General features: G+C 38.9%; 1 protein-coding gene across 1 annotated transcript in view; it reads right to left on the bottom strand.

The window, feature by feature from the left end:
• Positions 1-27,673, bottom strand: part of LOC121634490 (thyrotropin-releasing hormone-degrading ectoenzyme-like) — a 290,942-nt gene that overhangs the window by 90,671 nt on the left and 172,598 nt on the right. The window contains exon 6 of the mRNA XM_041977162.1: positions 15,551-15,664. Within this exon, the coding sequence (XP_041833096.1) occupies positions 15,551-15,664 (114 nt within the window). The remainder of the gene's footprint in view (positions 1-15,550; positions 15,665-27,673) is intronic.

The raw sequence follows: 27,673 nt of genomic DNA, 5'->3' as shown, positions 1-27,673 counted from the left end.
AGTGCTACAGTTCTTAATGAAACAGCACCCCCTCATTTTAGTTTCATGAATAAATGTCGAAACAGGAGGAAAGGGGGAGGAGAAGCTGCCTTATTTAAAGATTCATTCCAGTGTAAAGAAATGTCATTTGGTGATTTTACTTCTTTTGAATATCTTAGTTTTATTTTAAGGGGCATTCCTAAAATCCTATTTCTAATCATCTACAGACGTCCAGGACACTGTGTAAATTTTATTGATGAATTTTCTGAATTATTGTCGGTTATCTCTACTGATTTTAACCATTTCATCTTAACTGGGGATTTTAACATTCACATAGATAACATGACGGATGGTAATGTCAAGGAATTTTGTTCCATATTGGACATGTTTGGTTTGTGGCAACATGTTAAACAACCGACCCACATTCGAGGTCACATTCTGGACCTGGTTATTTCAAAGGGTGTTGATATTTCTTCTGTTGCTGTCACTGACTTGGCCTTGTCTGACCATTTTTGTATTTTGTTTGATTTACTGATCACTCAGAATGTTCAACCAACCTGCTTCTCCGTTAGGAAGAGGTACATTAATGAAAGAACAAGTGCTAAGTTTGTGGAGGCCATAGCTATGTTACCAACAACCAGTGCAGAGTCAGTTGATAGACTCCTGGATAATTTCAATCTGAAAATCTTGAATGTAATGGATGCTGTTGCACCGATAAGAATCAAGAGCAACTTGAGCAAACAGAAAACACCATGGAGAAACACCACTGTGGTTACCAGCCTAAAAAGAGAATGCAGAAAAACTGAGCGGAAATGGCGGAAAAATAAACTTCAAATTTACTATGAGCTGTACAAACAAAGCCTGCGTAACTATAACAATGAGTTGTGCAAGGCCAGAGAGCTGCATTTATCTGAAATGATTAACAGGAATGTCAACAATTCTCGCACTCTGTTTGCTATGATTGAAAAACTTACAAATCCTCCTAAACAGATAAGCCCAGAGCTCCTTTCCACTGAGAAATGCAACCAATTTGCAAACTTTTTTAGCCAAAAAATTAAAACAATTAGGCAAAATATTAATTCCACACAGTCAAACAAGAAAATTAGTCTGTGTCTAAAACCCGGAAATAATTCTGATGTCATGTCACAATTTAAAATTGTGAATTTAAAAGTCCTACAAGAAACAGTTTGGCATTTGAAATCAACAACATGCACTCTGGACATGATACCATCCGACTTTTTAAAAACAGTTTTTACCTCAGTAGAAAGTGATCTCCTACTGATAGTTAACAGCTCGCTGGCATCAGGCATTTTTCCCAAGTCACTAAAGATAGCTGCTATTAAGCCACTCCTAAAGAAAAGGACTCTAGACGCCTCTATAATGAACAACTATAGACCTGTCTCTAACCTCTCTTTTATTTCCAAGATTATTGAAAAAGTTGTATTTCACCAGCTTCATGACTTTTTAAATGAAAGTGGAAATCTTGATAAATTTCAGTCCGGCTTCCGACCTCATCACAGCACTGAAACAGCTCTGGTCAAAGTGTTAAATGACATTAGGTTGAATACCGATTCTGGTCAAGTATCAGTCCTGGTTCTGTTGGATCTCAGTGCTGCGTTTGATACTGTAGATCACAGAATCCTGTTGCACAGGCTGGAAAACTGGGTTGGACTTTCTGGAGCGGTCCTTAACTGGTTCAGGTCCTATTTAGAAGGCCGGAGTTATTTTGTTACGATCGGCAGCTATGAATCCGAGCGAGTGGCCATGACTTGTGGAGTCCCCCAGGGGTCAGTCCTTGGACCTCTTCTGTTCAACTTGTATATGCTCCCTTTGGGTAAAATATTACAAAACTATAGTATTAGTTATCAAAGTTATGCAGATGATACACAACTTTATGTGTCTCTGTCACCAGATGACTGCAGTCCAATAGACTTAATGTGTCAGTGTCTGGAGCAAATAAACACCTGGATGAGGGAGAATTTCCTACAATTAAATGAAGACAAAACTGAGATTATTCTGTTTGGTAGCAAAGAGAAGAGGGTCAGCATTGGCAAACACCTGGAGACTCGGGCTCTTAAAATTACCAACCAAGTTCGTAACCTGGGAGTGTTGATAGACTCAGACCTGACTTTCAGCAGCCATATCAAAGCTGTCACTAAGACAGCTTTTTACCAGCTCAGAAACATCAACAGAATTAAAAGTTTAGTCTCCCAGAAAGACCAAGAGAAACTCATCCATGCATTCATCTCCAGTAGACTGGATTACTGTAATGGTCTTTTAACAGGACTTCCTAAAAAGAGCATTAAACATCTGCAGCTCATCCAGAACGCTGCTGCTAGAGTTTTAACCAGGACTAAGAGATCTGAACACATCACACCAGTTTTAAAATCTTTACACTGGCTTCCAGTCAGTCACAGAATAGATTTTAAAACCCTTCTGATCATTTACAAATCCCAGAATGGTTTAGGCCCAGAATACATCTGTGATATGTTCAGAGAATATAAACCTAGCAGAGCTCTTAGATCCAAAGACTCTGGTCAACTAGTCCAGGCCAGAGTCCAGACTAAACATGGAGAAGCAGCATTTAGCTGTTATGCTGCAAACAAGTGGAACAAACTGCCAGTGGAGAATAAACTTTCCCCAAATGTAGACATTTTTAAATCCAGGTTAAAAACTTTTCTTTTCTCATGCGCCTATGCATGAAATCTGCACGGTAACTTTTTTTTTAACATATCTTGCTTTTAATCATTTTAATGTAATTTATTATTTTATTGTGATTATGTGTTGATTATGTGTTGATGCCTTTTACTATTCTAAATATCTGTAATGTCTTTGTTTTATGTAAAGCACTTTGAATTGTCCTGTACATGAAATGTGCTATACAAATAAACTGCCTTGCCTTGCCTTGCCTAATGTTTGGGTCACAACTGTTATTTCTTTTTGAGGTATATGCAACAGATAAAACAGTATACGGAGCAATAAATGAACTTATCTGTTTATTATCATTAGCTTTTCCTGAAGTTGTTAAATCTTGCTTAGAAGTTAAATTCTCTAAAAAGGCCTTTTGGGGTCTGGCAGTGCAATTTCAATCAAACACTTCCCTCCTTTTTCAGATTATTCTCTTTAAAAAAAAACTGTACTATGATTTTAATGTTTTTAACTAATGACAGTAATTAAATATAATGTCTGATCTTGTAATGTAGTGGTTCCCAACCTTTTTTTCCCGGGGACCCCCTTCATGCATATACTAAAATGCTCCACCCTGTGCTGGAACCATGCTGGTTTTAGGCCTTCAAAAGTGAGATTCTCACCATATGTAATGTATACTGGTGGAGTAATGTCCTTTGATAAAGCAAAAGTTATATGAACAACATACAGCCTTACTGTTTTTCCTTAAAATAGGGACAATTTGTGGACATTAATCACAATGGCTCCAATGTTCAAAGCCTCAGGGACCCCCTGTGCTCTTTGGGGGACCTCCTTGGGGGGGTCCCGGACCCCAGGTTGGGAACCACTGTTGTAGTGGAAGAACTGTGTCGCTCCAACACAAACACAGTGATGCATTAACATGGTGCAGAGCCGCTGAGTCATGTTTAGTTGAACAAATGACAATGTTTTAAAGGCTAATGATGAAAATAATAATAATAATGGATTAGATTTATATAGCGCTTTTCAAGGCACCCAAAGCGCTTTACATTGTGTGAATCCATTATTCATCCACTCCTCACTCATACCTGGTGATGGTAAGCTACGTGTGTAGCCACAGCTGCCCTGGGGCAAGCTGACGGAAACGTGGCTGCCAGTCTGCGCCTACGGCCTCTCCGACCATCACCGAACATTCATCCACACATTCATACACCAGCAATCCCAACACTGGAGGCAAGGAGGGTTAAGTGTCTTGCCCAAGGACACAACGACAGATGACTGCGGGAGCGGGAATCGAACCGCCGACCTTCCGATCATTGGACGACCTGCTCTACTGCCTGAGCCACTGCAATACATTAACTCTTGTAAACCACAAGACATTGAAGAATAGAGGAAACTGTAGAAATAGTTATAAAAGCATCACAAGTCTACATTTGATAGCTGGTTGATGATGCAGTTCTAAAACATGACTTTTACTCAGGAGTCGGGTTCAGGTCCTATATAAAGTGATTATTATAGACTTAGCTGCATTGTCATTGAGATGGCAGCTTATGGATCCAGAGGACCTGACATTTTCTCCTGGATAATGTTGACCTTTGACCATGCCTGCAGAAAGGAAGTAGAACCCAGAGCTTCCAATGGCTGATGGATGTTATAAGTCCAGAAATAAATGCTAATTCAGTTTAAATATTCCCACAAAAACCACGAGAGATGGTAGTTGGGTCCACTGTTGATTCATACTTCACTATAGTGCAGAGGGATTTGTGGACATCAGGGTGTGAACTGATTTGGGTTTGCTTGGTATGAGATGTTACATGTCACTGTAACACAAGACAGTAAAAACATAAAACCCACCAGGCTGAACAAAAATATAAGATATTGAATTTATTGGATTAGAAGAATAAAGTTATTTCTGTCTGAATAATTTTGTTTCTGAGGAACCGCCACCCCCTTTCTGGAGAATGTATAATTTACGACTGTTTGTGATACTACACAACACACACCAGGATCAATGATCCTTTCTGTTATGAACCCACTGGTGTAACCAGGCAGGAGTAAAAGTGAGGACAAATATCCTTTTTCTCGTTCTGTGAGAATCCATTTCAAAGAGCAGAGAGATGAATATTGATTGGTCTCCGTTTACTAACATGAATATTTCATATTTTCAATTGGAAATCTATTAATTCACCTTTGATCTGCTTTGTGTGGATGCAGCGCAGATAAACACAACCTGCTGCCAGTACATGTTGAGAAACTAAAAGCATGTCAGTTATTTGTTAAAAAAAATCCATTTATGAAGAAATAATATTCAGTGTTATTGATGCACTTTGTTGTAAATAAACTATAGAAATGTTTGAAGCAGTTTAGTAGTAAGGCAATAATAATTAGGCATTATGTTATTCTCAACAGTCCCTAATAGTAATGATAATGGGTACTTAAGAGTTACAATAGTTTAAAAATAATAGTTACAGAGTAATCAGGGGACAAATTTCGATTTTAATAATTTGTAGAGAAATTTCACAGATAAAGCAAAATTATCTTCTAAAAATCTGGTAATATTTAAGGATATTTAGCATATTTTTACAGTATATATATTTATCCACCTTTTAATGCAGTAGCTACATTAAAAAGAACTAGCAGCCTTGCTAGCCTGTTTAAATAAAACGTTATGATGTAGCGCTAGCTTAGTCAGCGCTAAACAACATGGTTACTGAGGTTCTCTTTGAACATTGTTATAGTTTCAGCTTCACTGTGAAACTCTTGATTAACTGAGCTATTGACCGAGTTGCATGACATGGTTTCTCCACATTAACTGAAAAGTGCACAGGGATTAAATCTATTCTAGAAATGTGAACGCAAATGTGAATATTTTTAGGCTATGGCTAATAAGGAAACCACTTATTCAATCTGGTGTAGAGACACTGGTGTAGTCATGCTGGTCTGTCCTCTACCTCCAATGGCTTGTAAAAAACCTGAGGTGGCACCTGTGGTGTCCACTCAGATTTCAGAAGTGGCCCCTCTGCTACTTCGGCCTCTAGCTAACATGCTGACTGACACTGTAAAATTAAAAACTACAATTTTGCTTGAGAAATACAGTAACATACTGTCAAATTCAGTTACAGATAATCACTGTAAATGGATTTACTTTCATCTGTCTAAGGAGGAAATTCCCAAAGCTCAATGAGACTTTTTGTGATTTCACAAGCATTTCAAAGCCAATTGCATCCCATTGTACAACCAGTAACCTTGATATCTGCTGATGTTTTCAGCAAGAGTGAAAAAAATGTACATATGATCATTTCAAATCTTTTGACTTTTGGTTTCATGACAATGTGGTAAATCTGTATGTTTTAATAAAAAAAAATCCTTAATTTCTTCTAAAAGTTAAAAGTAAAAAAAAATAAAATAAAAAAATACAGTTATATTAAAGGATCCATACTAATGACATTTTTATTTCAGGTTAAGCTGGTTTGAGGTAAAGTTGTATCTATTTTAACTATGATTACTGCTCCTCAGAACAAACACTGCATTGCTTCTTAGATTTAAAATCAAACCACTTTGAAACATCCAATGTGTTCTTGTGTTGAAAAACTTTTTTTTTTTTTTGTGCGATGAGACAGGCTCTCGTTACATTTGTACAAACCAAGAGTAATTGCACATAAAAAATAAATTAGCTGGGCAGATCCCCTAAGAGAACAAATTAACTTTTAAGTATATATGATTAAGGGAGAGACTTTGAATGAGAGACTTTCATGCCTGAAATGTAAGATCACAAACTACAGTAACAGCTAGTTCATAATTATCTGCCAAAAGGTTCTTTGAGATTAATTTACAGCACATTATCACACTTTCCCACATTTTATTCAGCCAATAATACATCAGTTATGTGTTGCTTTGTTGCTAAAAGCATTGTAGCTACTCCTTTTAATCATGCTGAGTGCTGATGACTGTCTGGAACAGGGTTGAGGAGGGAGCAAAGCAGAATAGACCCGGTGTTCTGATTTATAACAACTTCAGAGTTCCTCCTGAGGGATATTGACATATTTCCAGGACAAAAAGAATATTTAAACCCTGGAGTGTATTCTGGGTCTGCCTGATCTCCTCCAAGTTGTACGCACTCGATCCGATTTCATTTGAATCAGGTGTTTAAGAGCAGGGAAACATCTAAAATCTGCAGGACCAAACTTGCCCACCCCTGACATATGTCTACAGCCCTTCTCTAGTCCTGTGCCTCCTCTAACTGCCTCACAGTCTAATTTGGCATGACACATTTGGCCTGTGGCTCTTCTTCATGGACAAATGTTGTACACATCTGATGGAATACATGGGGAGGGGGCATAACCAAATCAGCCTTTTACCACCGGAAGAGTACATAAGGAACAAGAGAACTGATAGCTCAAAAGGATTTAGAAAAACTCATTCAGCTTTTACATGTCTCACTTAAAAAAAAAAAAAAAAAAAGATAACTGCAACTAATCTAGATTTCTGCTCATGTCTGCCCTCACTAGAGATGGAGAATTCACTGATTTGAATGTGTGGTCTGAGACATATGTTTGCGATGTGACTGCACCGGTAGCCTCAGTGTGCATCGGATACAGCTGCTGCCAAATGTGCCATGTATCTTTCTTAGAGTGTCCACATCGGTAAAACACGGTTATTTATCTTCTACCCATATTATTGAGGCACCTTGGATGCATAAGGACTGTCTTTTGGCATTTTGTTCTTAAAACAGACAGGAGGCGGGTGGCGTAGCCACAGTTAGTAAAAAGCAAACATGGAGGGAAGCGAGACAACAGATGACGAGATTTAAGCGTATTTATGTGTCATAGGTTTTTTTTTTAGTAAAAGGGCCTGAGAAAATGATCGTTTGTGAATGTTGCATGAGCTCCGCCATGGCGTTGGTTTGTCAGGCTGTCAGCAACATAACTCATACCTCTGTACCACATAACCCATACTTCTGTACCATGTAACTCATACCTCTGTACCACATAACTCATACCTCTGTACCACGTAACTCATACCTCTGTACCACGTAACTCATACCTCTGTACCACATAACTCATACCTCTGTACCACATAACTCATACCTCTGTACCACGTAACTCATACCTCTGTACCACATAACTCATACCTCTGTACTACATAACTCATACCTCTGTACTACATAACTCATACCTCTGTACCACATAACTCATACCTCTGTACCACATAACTCATACCTCTGTACTACATAACTCATACCTCTGTACCACATAACTCATACCTCTGTACCACGTAACTCATACCTCTGTACCACATAACTCATACCTCTGTACCACATGACTCATACTTCTGTACCACGTGACTCATACCTCTGTACCACATAACTCATACCTCTGTACCACATAACTCATACCTCTGTACCACAGAACTCATACCTCTGTACTACATAACTCATACCTCTGTACCACGTAACTCATACCTCTGTACCACGTAACTCATACCTCTGTACTACATAACTCATACCTCTGTACCACATAACTCATACCTCTGTACCACGTAACTCATACCACTGTACCACATAACTCATACCTCTGTACCACGTAACTCATACCTCTGTACCACATAACCCATACTTCTGTACCACGTGACTCATACCTCTGTACCACATAACTCATACCTCTGTACCACATAACTCATACCTCTGTACTACGTAACTCATACCTCTGTACCATGTAACTCATACCTCTGTACCACGTAACTCATACCTCTGTACCACGTAACTCATACCTCTGTACCACGTAACTCATACCTCTGTACCACGTAACTCATACCTCTGTACCACGTGACTCATACCTCTGTACCACATAACTCATACCTCTGTACCACGTAACTCATACCTCTGTACCACATAACTCATACCTCTGTACCACGTAACTCATACCTCTGTACCACGTGACTCATACCTCTGTACCACATAACTCATACCTCTGTACCACGTAACTCATACCTCTGTACCACGTGACTCATACCTCTGTACCACATAACTCATACCTCTGTACCACATAACTCATACCTCTGTACTACATAACTCATACCTCTGTACCACATAACTCATACCTCTGTACCACATAACTCATACCTCTGTACCATACTGAATTGCACCTTCTTTTAAATGGAATTTGTTGGTTTGCTTTATAGAAACCATCAAGTTTCAAATACATCCTTCAGAGGGTGAAAGACTAATTGTGATTGAAACATCTTTGTATTGTGTTGAATGGTTTTGAATGAAATCATGAATCATATCAAAGCAAAATACATTGTATAAAGTCAAATCGTTATCAAATAATTAATAAATTGCATCACAAGAGCGGGGAATGGTATTGCACTGTATCGGCATTGGGTTTCACTGTAACTGTAATGTGTCGTATCGCTGGCAGCGTATTGAGATGCGTATCGAATCAGCCTCAGTGGTGGAGATTGTCATGTCACTCCGGTTCTCACATTTCTACAATGGCAATATTTCTCTAAATGATTCTGGTCCAAAATATATATCTGATCATTTGGGTCAAGTTTGCTTTCCGTCCCAAGCATTCAAACTAAAAATTTTGTTTATATGCTGCTAATACCTGAACTGCAAACCCGAATTTTGTTTGAATATATATTTTTAAGTAGTGATTCACTATTATTTTTATGTTTTATATAATCAGTGTTGTTTCTAAAGTTAATGTTTTTTTTAACACTGTGTAGTGTGATAATAATGATTAGCAAAGATGACTGAACATGTGATGCTTCTGTCAGAGAAGCAGTCACTGTGTCTAGAAGAACAAGCACACCATGAAGAAGGTGGTGAGGATTTGTTTGTTCAGCATTTATCTCGTATTCTATTGGCTGGGGGACGTTTGACAGACGGCTCATTCTGCAACCCAGGAGAGGAAAAATATCCAAGAAGTTTAGAGGGAGCAGAGACTGTGTCTAAGTGTGAGGGAAAGAGACAAAGCTTGAGCGAAGGAGATTTGAACCTGCAACAGTAAACTTGAAAAGAGTAGCAGAGGTTTGAAAGGAAGAACGATATATTTGAGAGCAAGAAGGGACTTTCTGAATGTGAGAGCAGAGTTTTGATAGACAGCAATATGATGAGCGTGAAAACAAGAAATCTTGCTCTCAAAAGAGGGAAATACCCCCATAGATCCATAGCTTCCAGACAGGTGCATCATCTGCATCTCAGAGTTTCTTTGTTTTCAGTCTTTTCTGTTTAAACCTTTGTTTTACCAAACCAGCCTTTTTTCATGTTGGGTCCCAGTTGATTTTAATGCTTCTAAAAAAGGTGAAAATTGACATAACAAACCCTGATCAGATCTGAAGTGATGATTACTGAAACAATCTACCACATTGTTTCTCTTTGTACTATTTTTATTTCTCTCTGTTCTGGTCTGGACCCTACAGCATGACTCACCACTGATAGACACAGGTTGTTTTTCTTTTAAAAAAACACTGCATTAAAGAGACATTATTTTATCAGTAGCAGCCTGCTTTATCACCGCTGTGCTTGTTATTGGAAACACGCTTGTTGCTGTTAAAGCATCCGGCCGTGTGGAGCTGAAGAAACGTGAATTTTAAAATGCCGTGTCGCTCAGAAACAGACTGTGGGTGCTCAGCGATGATAAGGTGGTTTTGGTGTAAACAATCGCTATTCAAAGTAAATAAGAGCATAATTCTAAAAAAACAAAGGGGTGCTTTGCTGTAATTTAAGTTTGTTGGGGAAATTTTCACTGAGGTCGTCCTTTGGGGGAGGAGGGAAGTCTGAGAATGTTTTTCTTGCAAATCTGAGGATGAAAATCTGTTTAATTTTACTGGGTTTTGAGCTGAATCGGTCTGTGCAACAATTTGTTTGCAGCTGTGAGCAAAATAACATAAAGCAGCTCAGGATTCAGAGCCGTTATCTCCTGAACTGCAGGATAACAGTTTCAGAGAAGGAAGAAGCAGATATTGATTAGTACGAGAGGAGGGTGGTGACGGAGTTCAGGTGCAGAGCTCAGGACTTCCTTCGCCTCCACTGCTGTATATCCAAATGTAATGTACATTATGTAAACAAATTATACAATACAGAGAAACAAAGGTTGGCAAAAACAAAGAGAAACTGCAGGATAAACATTTAAACCTCACACATTTAAAGCTGCTCAGAGGAGGAATATTTCCACCTTAATTTGAATAATTTCTCCTGAAAATCTGGTTTTAGGATTCTGCAGCTTGAAACAATGAAAGCACTTTTAATCAGTGACAGCAGGATCGATTCTCTCAGTCCAAAAAAAGTGATTCAATTGTTTTTAGTTTGAAAAATGCAAAATCACGTTTTATAACTTAATTGGAAAATGAAAACAGCTGCTTTTCTATTAATTTAGATTTAAATTTTGAAATTTTACATAAAAGAAGTTGATGAAAAGAACAAAATAATAAAAATCCTGAGTTTAAAAAAAAGTTTTAACAAGGGGAGAACAGAATTTTACAGGAATTCCTTAAGATGATCTGATGGCATTTCATTGGCACACTCAATTGCTGTATCTGCCCACCTTCTAGTACCGGGTTGGACCACTATTTTCTTCAGAACTGCCTTAATTCTTGGTGTGATAGATTCAACAAGGTGTTGGAAACGTTCCTGAGATTTTGCTCCATATTGACATGACAGCATCACACAGTTGCTGCAGGTTTGTCGGCTGCATCCATGATGAGAATCTCCTGTTCCACCACATCCCAAAGCTGCTCTACTGGACTGAGATCTGGTGACTGTGGAGGCCGTTGGAGTCCAGTGAACTCATCGTCATGTTCTAGAAAGCAGGTGGAGATGATCTGAGCTTTGTGACATGGTGCATTATCCTGCTGGAAGTAGCATCAGAAGATGCTACACTGTGGTCATAAAGGGATGGACATGGTCAGCAACAATACTCAGGTAGGCTGTGCTGGTTAAACCAGGCCACGTTGGTACTAAGGGGCCCAAAGTGGACCAAGAAAATATCCCCCACACCATTACACCAGCAGCAGCCTGAAGCGTTGATCCAAGGCAGGATGGATCCATGTTTTCATGATGTTTCCACCAAATTATGAGCCTAGCATCTGAATGTGGAGCTGAAATGGAGACTCATCAGACCAGCAATGTTTCTCCATCTTCTTTTGTCCAGTGTTGGTGAGTGTGTGTGAATTGTAGCCTCAGTTTCCTGTTATTAGCTGACAAGAGGCACCCGGTGTGGTCTTCTGCTGCTGTAGCCCATCTGCTCCAAGGTTGGACGTGTTGTGTGGTCAGAGATGATATTCTGCAGACTTTGGTTGGAACCAGTGCTTATTTGAATTCATGTTGCCTCTTTATCATCTCCAACCAGTCTGCCCATTCTCCTCTGACCCGCTGACACCAACAAGACATCCTGGTCCAGACAAACTGCTGCTTACTGTATATTTTCTCCTCTTTGTACCATTCTCTGTAAACCCTAGAGATGAGCGCAATTTAAGCTTAAGACATGTAATTAAAATAACACCAAACAGGGTTGGGCTGAAAGTAAAATATTGCTACACACAATTAAAAAACACTGACCTGACATGTACAATAATGTTTCTTTAATTTTTTTTTTTTTATTTTACCCTCTGGGGTCGACAGAAGCACTGTTGTGTCCAAATTGCATCATCTGTTTAATATGTCATAGTAGCAAATGCAGTCACAGAGTCTCCATTCCAACTGTTTGTTAAAACATGAACAACACACTTTTTTTCATCTGTATTACACATTTGCTGCTTGTTTGGTGCAGGAAGAAACAGCAGAACCGGACGATTTAAGTAAAGTGCTCGCTAGCATAAAAAAAAAAAAAAAAATAGTTGTATAAAAGCCAGCTCACACATTGATGCATTTAGCAAAAACTTTGCATTTTGCTAAATTTGTAGAATAGTTTTTAAAATCAGTTATTTAGATTTGCATTCTAGGTTAAAAAATGGTTCATTACACATTTGTGGTTTTCACACTAGAAGATTAATCTATTTTCAACTTTTTGTGTTTAAGTTCAGTTTGTCGAAATGAAAAATAAAATAAACTGTAAAATAACGTGTGTGGTTTAAAAGAATGATACCAAACCCGGCAGGTAAATTGTTTTAAAGGTTAAATGTAAACGGTAAAAACAAAAGTTGGCAAAAATGGTCAATTATACCCTTGACCCCAGAGGGTAAATTTGAACTGCCCTTTGTGTCCATACTGGCTATGATCTCATTCTGGTTCTAATCTTTATGGACAGAATTTGAAGCCAAGAACTAGAGGGTTTCTATTTTGGTAGTTTTCCAGTGGCATTTCTTCTTCTTTCCAGATTATGTGGTTCTGTTAGCCTGTTTGAACGGAGATCTCCAGCTAGGACTTGGGCAGTTTCCAGCCGAGTGTGAACCAGCTGGGATGAACCTGCTCAGGCGGCTGGTGAGAAGTTAATCTGCTGAGAATGATGCCTTCATGACCCTGTCCAAAATCAGCGAAACATTTATTGACGGACCTCCTGAAAATTATTCTGACCAGCGATCATCGTGCAGGTGGGCTGTTGGGTAAATAAGTTATTTCAGAGGCCTTATTGCTCTAATTGGACTGCAAATCTGAATAAAATGAGTCAGATGGTGTTCAGCTGTTTAAAAATCTGAGAAGGATTTTAGAGACTCTGAATGCAACAATGTGACGGTACAAATGATAAAAAGACTGATTTGATCATTTGCTCGTACCGCATAAAAACAGCAGGTATTCTTAAACATGATTCAGATTGGAGAGCTGCATCTGAAGATCTCTATGTTGAATAAAACATTTAATCAATCAATCAAATTCACAAAAAGCAGATTTTTCCATTTCCCTGCGTGGTCATCAAACACAGCTTCAGTTTGATGGCGTTACCACCCCAGTACAATGAAACACAATGGTGTTTTGTTTGTGAGGCTCAAAGCCTCCACAAAAAGTGTCCCAGTTACTCCGAATAATCCTCAGACCTCTGTCAACACTGTCCATCAGGAATATTTTCCTGCCAGAGGAAACCATCAGCAGGGACGGATTCTGCTTCCAAACGGAGGGAAAAACCCAAAACAAATGTGATGTTATTTCTACCGCCTGTTTATCTTTAAAACAAATTGTTTTGTTTTTTTTGTTTTTCTTTTTGTTTTTAAGTTTTCTACCGACTACCTGAGCTGTACTCGGTGCCAGGAGATTCCTTTTTTCATGATTTACTCTGGAGAAAAAGAAATGAATACTTATCTGACTTCAGCCTTGAGCTGTAAATCTGACTCACCTGAAACTGTCGGAGAGAGGAAGACTGAATTTCACGAGATGCTCTGCTCGTGAGTGAAACTGCTTCATGTTGTACTGAAAGTTTTATTTCCCGTATGTTCAAAGGAACAGAGAAAAACTCTGCAGTTGCCAACAACTATTAAGATATTTTACTTCTGGGGGAAGCTTACAGCTGTTGGTTTAAAGAAGTCTGTTTTTTTTGGAGTAAACACCTTAGATGTGGTGAAGATGACTTGCTGAAGTTCAAACTGGGCATCAGAATGAGGAAAAAAAGAGGATTTAAGTGACTTTGAACGTGGCATGGTTGTTTGTTTTACCAAACCAGCCTTTTGGGATTTTCACACATAACCATCTCTAGGGTTTACAGAGAAGGTCTGAAGAAGAGAAAATATCCAGTGAGCAGCAGTTTGTCTGAACCAGGATGTTTTGTTGATGTCAGAGGTCAGAGGAGAATGGGCAGACTGGTTGGAGATAATAAAAAGGCAACAGGAATTCAAATAAGCACTGGTTCCAACCAAGGTCTGCAGAATATCATCTCTGAACACACAACAGGTCAAACCTTGGAGCAGATGGGCTACAGCAGCAGAAGACCACACCGGGTGCCTCCTGTCAGCTAAGAACAGGAAACTGAGGCTACAATTCACACACACTCACCAACACTGGACAATAGAAGATGGAGAAACGTTGCTGGTCTGATGAGTCTCCATTTCGGCTCCACATTCAGATGCTAGGCTCAGAATTTGGTGGAAACATCATGAAAACATGGATCCATCCTGCCTTGGTTCAATACATCAGGCTGCTGCTGGTGTAATGGTGTGGGGGATATTTTCTTGTCCCACTTTGGCCCCTTAGTACCACTATGGCCTGGTATTGTTGCTGACCATGTCCATCCCTTTATGACCACAGTGTAGCATCTTCTGATGCTACTTCCAGCAGGATAATGCACCATGTCACAAAGCTCAGATCATCTCCACCTGCTTTCTAGAACATGACAGTGAGTTCACTGGACTCCAACGGCTTCCACAGTCACCAGATCTCAGTCCAGTAGAGCAGCTTTGGGATGTGGTGGAACAGGAGATTCTCATCATGGATGCAGCCGACAAACCTGCAGCAACTGTGTGATGCTGTCATGTCAATATGGAGCAAAACCTCTGAGGAAGGTTTCCATCACCTTGTTGAAGCTATCACACCATGAATTAAGGCAGTTCTGGAGGAAAAAGGGGTCCAACCTGGTACTAGAAGGTGGACCTGATGTGTTTTTACAGAGGTTAAGTTTCTCTACAGGTGTAGCAACTGCTTTGTATCAGTTTTCTTCTTCTCACTCCCCCTCGCCATTCCTTGTCAGGTCCAGCATTAAAATGAAACCCAAAAGTATATGAAATAAAGAAAAATCAAGTATCAAGGGGAACCTTATGTTCTCCATCCGCAGCCCAACAAAACAGCCGGACCATCTTTCTGCTGTCATGAAAATGGATGAGACCATTTAAAGATGGCTTTCCCGACTGTTGGACAAGAGGGATAACTGAACACGAACTTGAGACATAAATGTCTTCTCGTTTGCTGCTTGTTCAAATTTGGAGAATTTTTATTGTAAGCTCCTTTCACACCAAATCTTTTGCAAACTGGCTGAATGAGTCTGAATCTTTTTCCACTCACCATGTTCCACTTCGGGAAGAGGTAGTCTGTCCCAACGTACTCGAAGAAATGAGCAAAGCCTTCTTTTAGCCAGACGTCCTCCCACCAGACAGGAGTCACCAGATCACCGAACCACTGAAAAACACAGAGGAAATCATTTGTTTTGGCTTCGTGTTGCAGAAAACTCCTGTTTTATATTCAGATAGATGTTTCATCATGTGAAAACATGAATTTCATCTGAATCTTTTTCTACCTGCTTGCAGGCATTAGTTCCTAGAAAGCTGGTTTTTAGTCTGTTTCTATCTTATCTTCATTTCCACGTCACTCAAAATCATACAGGAAGTTGCCTGAACTCCAAGATCCTGCCCTTTTAAACCATTCCCTAATCCTCAACTGATATGAGAAAAAGAGCATTTTTGAAGAAGCTGGACTCTTTAAACAAGTTCTAAGGGAAAAAAATGTTATCGTTGACTAGAACTCAGTCTCGAGTTGATGTGTGATAACTTTCAGGGGATAACTGATGTTATCTGTAGTTTATTCTCACATTAGGATCAAACTGTATGTATATGGTTTACAAATAATTAATACAAATTGGGATTTTAAACCTCAACATTTTTTCCTGCCTAAATAAATGCACGTTTTAAAAAATGAGCCCATAACTCATCTGTTGACGCTCAGATGTTCATCTGAAAAAGCTTTAGTCTTCTTGGGAAAATTATTTTACTTGTCATGAGCCACAATTGAAAAGAGACGATGATGAAGGATGCAAACACTATGGCTGGAAACAGGTGAAGACTTTATTCTAAGAACCTTAGGTTATGTCCACACAGCGCCGAAACCAGTTCAGGTCTAAAAACAGTGATGAAAACTAAGAGAAAGGCTTCACCATCCCCACGAAACCGCTGTAGTACATACTACAAGGCTATGGGGGGCGCAACAATGATTAAACAGTAACACTTCAGAGCTAGAACAAGACGTAGCGCATGTGCAGATAATGACACATCTGCTTGCTCCCGCTGTTGATGGTATGGTCATGGACGCCATTATTGTTGTTGTGTTTAGCACGTGTTTGTCAAATTGACGTCATATCCTCCAGTTGTGCGGCTACACTGTCCTCACAGCACCACAAACAGTAGATGTCTCAAACCTATCCACCTTGGGACCTGGTTTCAGACAAGATCGGTTTTATGAAGGCCAATCCCTGGTTCTGTGGGGTTGAAAGGGTGGATTGCTAAAATACTTTGTGGGGACGGCCCCTAAATGCGAAACAATGACAGGTTTAACCATGAAAACCCCAAACCACTATGTTTGGTCTGCCCGGTGTTTTTTAATTTACAAATACAAGTAGAATCTCAACCAGATTTCAGTCCCAGTCAGCATGCAGACATGATGTTTTCAGGACAGCTTCAGTTGTCAGATTATGAGGCTAAAATGATATAAAATGAATAGATATACAGATATAGATATAGATATAGCAGCATAAAGACCGACCAGAACAAGAAAACAGAATTTCTCAGAAGTAACACACAGACCAACAGTGACCAAGTCTTTTCTCATCTGCATCATTCTCTCAAATCTTGGCTTTAAGAAGAAAAAATATTGGCATTGAAACAAACACAACAGAAACTATTTCCATATTTCCACTTTTTCCACATTTCCAGTTATTCCTGCTACTATTTACCTGCTATCCTCACTAAACCAACTCCAGCTCAGCTGCTTTGTGGCGCCACCGTGCATCAGAAACATCTTCTTGGCTTTATTCCAACCACAGAGGAGCATTATTTTTCTTCTTTTCAGACACACATACAACTTTCTGCTCAATTATTGATCTTTGGCTTCTCCTAATCGGACATTACGGTCAATTTAAGCTGATTAGTGGAAAGTTTGACAGGAAGCAATAATAGCGATAGAACTCGGGGGAGGACCTCTGACCGCAGGAGGACAAAAGAAAATAAATCACAAACATAGAAACCCAGACCGTAACTCAAAAAGCCCAACCAAAAACCAGAGAATACAAACAACAAGACTTTAAACTGGAATCTAACAGGAACCTGACCAAAACCAGAAGTACAAACTGAAAGATCATGGCTTCAATGTTCATTAAAACCTTCATTTGTGAGCTTCTCCAGCAAAAACACGAGATAAGACCGAGTCAGAGCTTCAAATACAAATCCTGGCCTAAACTGATCATAAAAACACTTTCATGTTAAATGTGTTATTTCATCACACAAAGCAGAAAGATGCAACCCTCCAGTCATGCTGTAAGACAGATTTTAAGTTGGAAAATTGTGAAAAATTCATGTAACGAAGTCGCTGATGACATCCGTGTTAGGTAGTGATTGGTGTCACTCCTTGTACTGTCCTTCACACTTCACACCCAAACTTTAACATTAAAACAGACCCAAACTTCCCAACATTATTCTCTAAATGTAAACATAACACAGGATCTAAAGCACATAAAACCAATTTATAGGCTCACATACAAGCTTAAATTGAACTAAATTAAACTAACGTGCATAAACTTAATTTATTCACTTGTTACAAATAGAAGCAGTTTAATTATGCTAATTTCAAGTTAACTGAATCAATAAATGTGAAAAAGTAAAAAAAAGTGCAACTACAATGTCAGAGACTGTAAATTATACTAGATCATTCTAGTACGCAGCCATCACCCTCAGGAGCAAGGCAATATCTCCTTCTTATAAATTATTATTGTTTTGATATAAAAAAAAGAGAAAAAAAACTAATACAATATTGCAATTTCCTTCTGGGATTAATAAAATATTTTTCATTTCATTTTCATCAACTACAGCCCAGATACTATTTTTTAGAGTGTGTGTTAAACTGGGTAAAATGAAGTAATTGTATGTGTACATGATGCTTTGCAGGATAATTTGGGGTCTTTCCCTGTAGACTGTATATTTTTCTTTGCAGATGGAAAAACCACATTATAAGGAATAAAACTCATTAAATTATCATTTGATGTTTCAGATCTCTGTATTTAGTCAAAATCTCCCTAATGTAAATAAATGAATTCAAGGCTTTTGCACTTGATTGTAAATCAATCTTTCCTTCTTCCTCCCACCTGAGATGCAAACTGAACTGATGAGAACAATGTTGATTGTAATAAAACAAAAAGTAGAAACTCAAAGTTAAATTCAGTCCAACTTTGTGTGAAGAGACCTGCCCCCTCCTGCTTTTCCTGGAGGAGCTTGGCCTCTGTCCCTGTCCTGACTCCCCACGATGAGGCAGGTTTGCTCATCAGCACACCGACAGGTAATCAGCAAAGCTCCTCCAGAGCCTGAGTAAGGAAGTGGCGGCTCTTTGGCGCTCATTCATGACTCACCGCGACGCCTGATTGGCCAGCCACGTCAGGGTAAACCTGGGGTGAGGTTTAATAAAGACACACAACCTGAAAATATGGAACTTTGCTGATAGTGAGGAGTAAACCACGTGGAAACAGCTAGAATGGAAATGTCTGGGAACATACGTGTGTCCCAGCAGCTTTGTCTCTGAGTCTCAGTGTTCCCTTTAAACCCTCAGCTGCACCCGGGACGGCTGAAGATCTTAAAAAGATGAAGAAAAACGAAAAAATAGTATCTCTAAATTCTCTTTAAAGCCTGTTTAAGTCTCCATCTGCAGGAAAGGAGCTCTGCAGTTTAACAGCTCTATGCTGAGTTTTTCTGTACATATTTGGCAGAATTAAGTGTCCAGCTGATGAAAGCCTGTACAGGAGAGGAGGGAGCTGCTGAGTGTGATTAATGTTTGGATGATTTTCCTGCCTTAATGGCAGGTCTCAGACCAGAAGCAGCCGCAGCTCCCCAAAGAACATCTGACCAGTTTTATCTGTTCGTTAAGTGAAAGAGGTGAAGTCAGCATCAGGTTAGAGGAATCAGGAGGACATTCTCCTCAGTCGGTCATGATTAACAGAGAGAGAGCAGGTGATGAACTTCTGCTTGTTTTTATCTCATTTCTATCCAATTTGTGACTCATTTTGATAATTTAATCTCATTTTCTGTATTGCTTTGCTCCTCATTTTTGATGTCAAGTCTTTTCTGGCTGTTTTGCATCTAATTTGTGTGCCAGTTTGTATTTTACAGGTGAGGAGACACAGGTGTAATCTACCATACCAACAAAAAGTTTTAATATTTTTTTTTAAACCAGTTTGTTTCGAAGTTTTTTTTAATAATGAGGATTATATCAATATTTGTCTAAATGCAGTCTCAATGTGAGTGGAACACAGAAGAAACATGATGATGTGCATCGACAGGAAGATTGATTATAAAGAAAGTAAAAAGTTTACCTGAAGTCTATTTTGTAGCTTTTTAGCTCCCTAATTAGCAGCCAGCGCCAAGACTGTGGGCCGCGACATGTTCAACAAAGTTTTGAAAATAACAGGAAGTTACATCACTACACATGTACTCCAAAAGAAATCAGATAATGGACTGGAAAATGTACACAATGATTTTTTGATTATTGCATTTTGGAAATGTGTATAGATGCATCAAATCTGATTCCTACCAGTTATTGGATTATGATGGTCATGTAAACATGCATGATGACAACTGATTAAGGTAATTGAATGGCTTCCCGTTCATTTGAGCCACTGAATGAAACAGCTTTGAAGTTACAGAGGGGTAATTCTGTCTTCACTCTGAAATAAAACTGTGTATTTAATCCCAGGCTGCAGCCACAACGCAGCAGTTCAGCCACCAAACTACCCAAAGCACATCCCATGTTCCTGGTGTGAAGCTGTCAGTTTCACTGCTACTGGCCCGGACAAATTTCATGGAGCTATCAAAAATCACTCCATGTACTGGACGATTTGTAAGCCTAGGAGCTTTTTATAAACAAAAATATTAGATTTGTTAAGTTCGAAAGCTAAATGTGGTGTAAAATATCGTCTGTACATTTTTACAAATTCTGGTGTATAAATTTATTTTGAGTGAAAAATTTGTCGAAATTGTAAAAAAATGCAAAGTTACACAAAAATTAGTTAACAGTATACAAATCATCTATTACACACACAAACACACACACACACACACTGATATCGAGTCAATTTCCTCTCCAACAGTTCTTTATCAGATTTTTGTTTAGGAAGAGAAAATAAGAAGTGTCTGAATGCCTTCGGACAATGACAATGACAATGACAGCTATCAGACTGTCCAACCAGCCACTGCCTGGCTCATCAGACGGTAGTTCAATTCCCTGAAGCGGAGCTACATTCAGACCAGAGAGAAACACACCTGATGAAACACAGAACCTTCTGGTTGAAGTTGCGATTGGATCATGAGCAGGCTTGTTTTAATTTGCAGATTTGCCTACATGTTGATACTAAGAGCTACAAACCAATCTGTGTCGACTGCAAACCTGCACAAATCTTTTTTAACTGTGACAGAAATGTTGGGAAACATAACCTTTACAAAGGCCAGAGGGTATGTTTCTAGTCTTGTAGAAAAAATGCCTCCAGGCAAAAGAGCCCGACTGATTTTAAGTGAATGCTGAACAGGTGTACACATGCTGATAAAAGAAACTGTCTGTTACAACAGGGTTACAACAGGTTAAGTGAAATAAGGACACCATGTTTATATCACCAAATTATCATCACTTGCTGTTTCTTAGGAGTAACATGGAGTCTCTTTATTATTACTACGACCTTTATGCCATTTATCTCAGTTATATTTTTGCACAGGAACATTTCAGGTCAGGTTAAATCAGATATATTAACCTCATGGGGAGGCTCACGTGCAACAGGGTGCGCCTCCATGTAGTGTTCTTTTTGGGTAGATAGCGCTAGCAGGATGTTGGATGTCATGAAAAAGGCTATTTTGCACATGTTCTGGAGTCCACAGCTGACACATGCACGTAAAAAGCAGGCATGCGTTTCGTAAATGTGATACCGGTAAGTTAAACAGACTCTCCTTCTACCTGTTTGGCTTTGACCATGTTTTGGCAATTTATCAGAAAGACAATGTCGGAGAAAACCTGAAGCACTCAGAGAGCGCAGGAATCTGCCAACCCAGAGGGTCACTCACCTGAGAAAAACCCCAAAAGGCCCAACAGCCCACCCAGTGCTCCCTATATTTTGAACCTTCTGGGGCACCTGATCCAGAATATCAATGTCGGATTATAATGATTATACCATGATGTCATCTTGTATTTTTTTTTTTTTTTTTTCACTGATTCTGGGCGTTATCTGTAATGGCTAAATTATCTCCATCTCCCAATAGTAAAAAATCCTTTAAAAAATTCCTGGATCCAGGCAATGATCCAAATCACCCCAAAATGTAATCACTTGTTCTTTTTTTTTCCATTTCTGACATTTCTAGAAAATTTAATCAAAATCCGTCCATAACCTTTACTACTATGTTGCAATCAGACAGACAGACAGATGCTGCCAAAAACATAATAAAAAATAAACAGAATCAGAAGAATGAAAGCAGAATAAACGTTGACTTTGCTCCAACAGATGAATGAGGAAAACTCAGGTGGAGAAGCAATGATCAGCTCCTCAGCTGTCATCCAGTGCTCTGTTTCCTTACTTTAGCATCATATGCTGCTTTTTTTTCTACCCGTTCCCCCTTAAATAAATGGAAAAATATAAATATATTTAAAATAATGTTTAATTTTGTTATGTTAGATGATAAGTGAATGTTGTAAGCTAGTATTTGACATTTAATCCCACTTGCTAATCAATTATTTATTTACTGAAGCTTTGTCTACTTACGAATGATAAAAAAAGATTTAAAGGGGAAAAGAAATGGCCTCTGCAAATGCCACCTTTATCATTTTTCTGCTGCGTTGGCACAGTGTCAAAATGACCCCCTCTGGTAGTTCTAGGGGGTATTGGACTGTTCTAGTGTTAAAAAAAATCCTTCCTTCCTTATTACATCACTGCAGACTGTATTCTGTAAAAAAAAAAAAAAAGAAAAAAGAGAGAGAGAAAGAAAGAGGAAAAGATTAATGAAGTCATGTTGACGTCACCTAGGGTGACTAGGGTGGAGGGTGACTGGTGGACTGATCAGCTAAAATCCATTTAAGCTGGTGGGGTTTTTGGAGCCATCCCACTAGTGGTTATCAGCGGTATTACACCCACCGCACTTCTGTGTCAGTTTTTAAGACAGGATTTTCGTCCATTTCTCTACTATTTGTTGGTTTGGTGTCAGATTGTTCCCACCAGTCTCTACTCTTCTGGTTGTTTTTCTCTCAGAATATCAGACCCCATCATCTGAATTTAAGTGAAAAAAAAAAAAAAAACAGAACTCGATAGCTGAATCACTTTCAAAAGACCTCAAAAACTAATAATGAACTGAACAAAACAAAGTGCTGAGGAACGGATACCAGGAAAAAAAACTACAAAACAAAAATCACTAATATGTACTTACAATGAACAAACTATTCCAGATCTCTACTTTCTATTAGCCTTCATAGGCACCTATCAGCACTTATGTCATAAATCCACTGACATTTTAGCATAGCGCTAGCATAATGCCATAAATAAGAAGCAATACAATTTATTTTAGATTACTGAATCATCTATCAGGAACAAGAGTTAAAGCAAGTAAAAGCTAAGCTAGCACTAACACAACAGGTGGAAATAATGCTCTAATAAGCCAACCACCAGTAATGAGCAGAAGAAAGCCTGTAACACAGGAATGAATATGTGGAAACAACCACTTCACTTTGCTCCACCTTCAGTCTTTCTGATAGAAAAGCTTCACATTTTTACTGTGAAGAAAAGACGTTTCTCCCACCGGTTCTGCATAAGCTGTATTGCAACCCTCTAATTTACGTCACATACATCCATTAATAGCCTGTTAGTCATGTCAGGCCCCGCTTATGACCTTTGGGACCTCATTTGGCTTTCTTAGCACTTACCAGTTCAGTAACGGAGTCACCTAAACAATTAAAAGTAGCCCAGCTTAGATCCAAATGTGTTTGCTTTTCAGCAGCACATGTGCTTCTCGTTCTGAATGAACAATGATCTACCGTTTTCTTCAATGACCATCTCTCCATTTTCACTTTAAAGAGGTTTCTAACAAAGGATGGGATAAGATCTGAGTCCAAATTGGCCAGTTTTATCTGAGACAAAAGGATTTATAAGCCGTTTAAAAAGGCCGTTCCTCAGGTTTCAGTTTTAGCTGTGTTGGATTTTTGCCTGTGTGATCCTTAATGCTTTGCCAGGAGGCAACTGGACATGTTTTCATGGTTTCTAAAAAACTTTCACCTCTTTTCCGACATGCCTGACCAACAGCTTGGGTGGGCCAAACGAGAAATGAGTAACTAGAAGGACTTTCCCACCAGTTCGAACAGAAGAGACCTTTTAGACAGGAGGCAAAATTTAGAATGGATGAACATTAATTGAAGTTAAATATTAAAAAATGAGACAAAAAGTGTAATTGACATCCTTTAAAGTGTTTTTGTTCACTATGACATGATAGTTTCCTATGGTTGGAAATGATCTCCTTTAACTGTGATTACAATAACTTTCTATTCATGTTTGCGATACTGAATGGCTGTGATTACGTCTGGATGGCCAAGAGCAATTTTTCGTTGTCACTGAGTTTAATCCTGCTCAGTCTTTATTATTATTACTACAATAACTATGAATTTACTTAGCTTCATTATCCTTTATTATCCTTTATTATCGTTGCTTCCCACTCCCTGCTGCTGTAGTGGGGCGTAAAGAAAAAAACTTCAACTCACACAGTCCAAAAATCATAAATGATGGATAAGCCTCAGATTAACAAGGCCGATATATAAAAAGTGTTAACTGGGGAGGTCACTTCCTTCATAAATGATCTATTATTGAGGAAGTTTCCAGATGAAGTGGCTTTATCAGACGTCGTGTTTTTCAAATCAGAGCAGCATCGAGAGTAGAAGCTGAACATTGATTAGACTAAACCCCTCCAACAATACTTTCCCGCCTCAAACCACTGAAACAAAACAGTAAAACGGCTGCATGCTAATCCACTGCATTAAATTATAACCTCGGGTCAGCTCTGGCGTGATGCTTCTCATTTACATGAGAAGCAGAGGGTGGATGATTTTCTGTGCTTGTAACATGTTAAAGAGACAAAAAATATACATCAACAGAATCAGGATTCTTGATTTTTTATTTTTTATTTTTTTTTGCTTTAAAGTTAATTAATAAGTGTTCTGATCAAAGTCCCAACTTTGTGGTGAAATCCGTTTTTAGCGCTTTGATTTTTCCTGTTACACAGACTGCTGCTAAGCTGCTTTTCCATTAAACATGACGGTTTACATTTGATTTTTACTCTCCAGCCTTGAAAGAGTTTTGCTTTTCTTTTTTCCTCCTGCTTGTTAATGTTGGAAGTGGGTCAGTAAGTTTTCAGTTTGTTCAGGCTTCCCAACACAAAGACAACAGAATTAATTTTACACAAGACAGATTTTTTAGTTTTATGGTGACAGACTAATCCTCTGTATTTTTTCTCTCTGGTAATTAAAATTGACAAATTCTGTGTTTTTTCTGACACACGTGTCTTCATTAGTGCCACTGTCGCCTCTCCTCCAGCTTTAGGCTCATTAAAACATAAAAGTGCCTCCAGTGGGTCGGCCATTTTTGCTGGGGGAAGTTGACGCAGGTTGCTATGATTCTGTTGTTGCCATGGTTGCATGTATGCTGTAGGTGGGGGTTAACAGATGACAAAGGAAAGCTGAAGAGAAAGAATAGTGAGAGCGAAGATGCAGAAAAGAAAAGTCAGGATTAAAGATGATGACTCAGCAAAGAGAAAAAGATGAAGATAAAGTGGTCTTGATCAAAAGTTCTCCAGCATTCTGAAGCTGGAATTTCAGGACTAAAAAACTACCTACAACAGATCTACAGGCTCTAATAGTGATGTCCTGAGGAAATGGGAACAAATCCAGCAAAGACCTGAACCAGGAACTGAGAGATGCATCTGGACCTTCAGTCGATCCAAAATCTCTGGAAAAAATACTTCCTAACAAGATCCTCAATCATGGTCCTCCAGGACTGGTAGTGGGAAAGCTCTGCACAAGTCTGAGTCTGAGTCAGGTGTGTTGCATCAGGAAAACTTTGAAAACCTGCAGGACACCGGCCCTCAAGGACCAGGATGGAGAGTCCCTGAAAGCTTTCAGTGGATGAAAGTAACACTGATGTGAGCAGTTCTACTTTTTTACTTTGACCTCAGGTTTTATTCGGTTAGCCTGATATTGAAGGTCTGCGAAGGAATTTAGAAAATTAAGAGTAAATACTGAGATGACCAACTGTGACATTTATATTTCCACTCAGGGTTTGCTAACTGGTCCAGCTTTCTTGGACCATTCCTCACTCTTTGAAGTTTGAATTTATCTGTCTCTTTCTCCTAAATCAGGGTCCTGCTTCCTTCACTGAAGTCATAACTAAGGGTGGTGAAATTAACATCATTTTTAAACTATTTCACCTCATTAATATAAAAATTTAAACAGCAGGACACAAAGAAATTGAATCCAATCATTTCCTCTATTATGTATTCTTCCTCTGTTATCAGTTTGGACCTAATGAAGTTAATCAGCTCATTAAAAGACAAAGATTTTATGCTGCCACATTTGTCTTTGCATGTCTTTACATCTGGCATCAGTTTGAACCTGTTAGCTGAGAGTGTGCTGATGCTCAGTGTTCCCTCATTAATAGGCAAATTAATACAGAGGTGCTCAAAAATCTAATCACTTCAACTGCTCCTCTTCAGATAGCTCTGATAAGTGTGAAGTTGTCGTATTTCTCCAGAGTTATCATGTCACAGTGGTTGGATACGGAAATAAGAAGCACTGGCACCATCCTTGATCTCACTTAGAAAGCTTTTATCCTGCCAAGGCCAATGAGTTGTTTAACCCGTCTGAATACAACCTCAAACCATACAAAGTTGGGACATTACAGATTCCAACATTTACCATTTACGTCTACCACAGACAGAATAAAATCAAAATACTTTGTTTTTGGTTTTCCTTTTCAACAAAATTTTATTTATCTAAGTTTTTTTTCCACAATGTTCCTCAAAGAAAGATTAAAGGGAAGCAACTCCTCTACAGCAGTGGTTCCCAAATGTTTTAATGATAGCCTCTGTTGGGCATGTTACTTTAAAAAAGTAATTATAGTTACCAGTTACATCTCGCAAAAAGTTAGTAATGGATTTACAGCATTACTTAAAAAAAAAAAAAAAGTTAAAAGATGTTCTCTTTACCATAACTTCAGATTCATCTGCATGTTCATTTACTCATATTAAAACCCAACATTAGATCTGACTAGTGAATTCTACCTAATGGAATACATTAGAAACACACTAGTCTCAGGCTGCTGGATGTTGCGTCTCTGAGGAAAAACTGATGTCTATGCTTCCAGTTTAAATCTTCCTCTGGTTTCATTGTTGCTGCGTCGCCTGGTGGTTTGTGTGCAGATGTGTGTGGCTGAGCATCACTCAGGCTATGTGGTTGTTTTACCCCGTAAGCCGGGCAGATGAAGACTGCTTCAGCATGCAGAATTACAGTGGAAGGCTATCTGCATGTTCTGCATTGACTATTAACTGAATTCGGGTCGTAGGTAAGAGAAATAATTCGGGCTGCTTTATTCTTATCTTGCATCCAGTCACAACACAACACGGCAACTGTTCTTCTACTTAAACATTGAGTGTATTCTCCAGTTTTAACCGTATCGCTCTGCCTCCTCTCCAGCAGCACAATATAGTCCCAACAAATGTGAAACCTTTCTTCACCCAAAACAAAAATGAATCTCATCTTATAACAGTAACGCGCTGTAACGGTAACGTTTTATCCTCAGTAACGGTAACGGCGTATCGATGGAAAGAGTAATTAGTTACATTACCCGTTACTGACAAAGGAACTTCGTTATTTTAACGCTGTTACTTCCATCACAGATCACGACGCCCAATATAACATGTTGTTTGTGGTTTCTTCATTTTCAACTTCTCTTCATTGGCTCCCAGTTAAATCCAGAAAATAATTAAAATTCTCCTCATCTATAAAGTTCCTGCTGACCAAGCTCCATTGGCTCTTAAAGATCTCATAGAGAGAACTGGAAGCAGAACCTTCAGTTATCAGAACCAGCTCCCAGTTTGGCTTCAGGAAGCAGAACCCGCCCCCAATTTGGCCTCAGAAAAGAAGAAC

The sequence above is a fragment of the Melanotaenia boesemani genome, chromosome 23 (genome assembly GCF_017639745.1).
Source record: "Melanotaenia boesemani isolate fMelBoe1 chromosome 23, fMelBoe1.pri, whole genome shotgun sequence".
In the NCBI taxonomy this organism is placed as follows: Eukaryota; Metazoa; Chordata; class Actinopteri; order Atheriniformes; family Melanotaeniidae; genus Melanotaenia; species Melanotaenia boesemani.
Note: the sequence above shows the minus strand (reverse complement) of the source record. Positions and strands in the feature narration are given on the sequence as shown.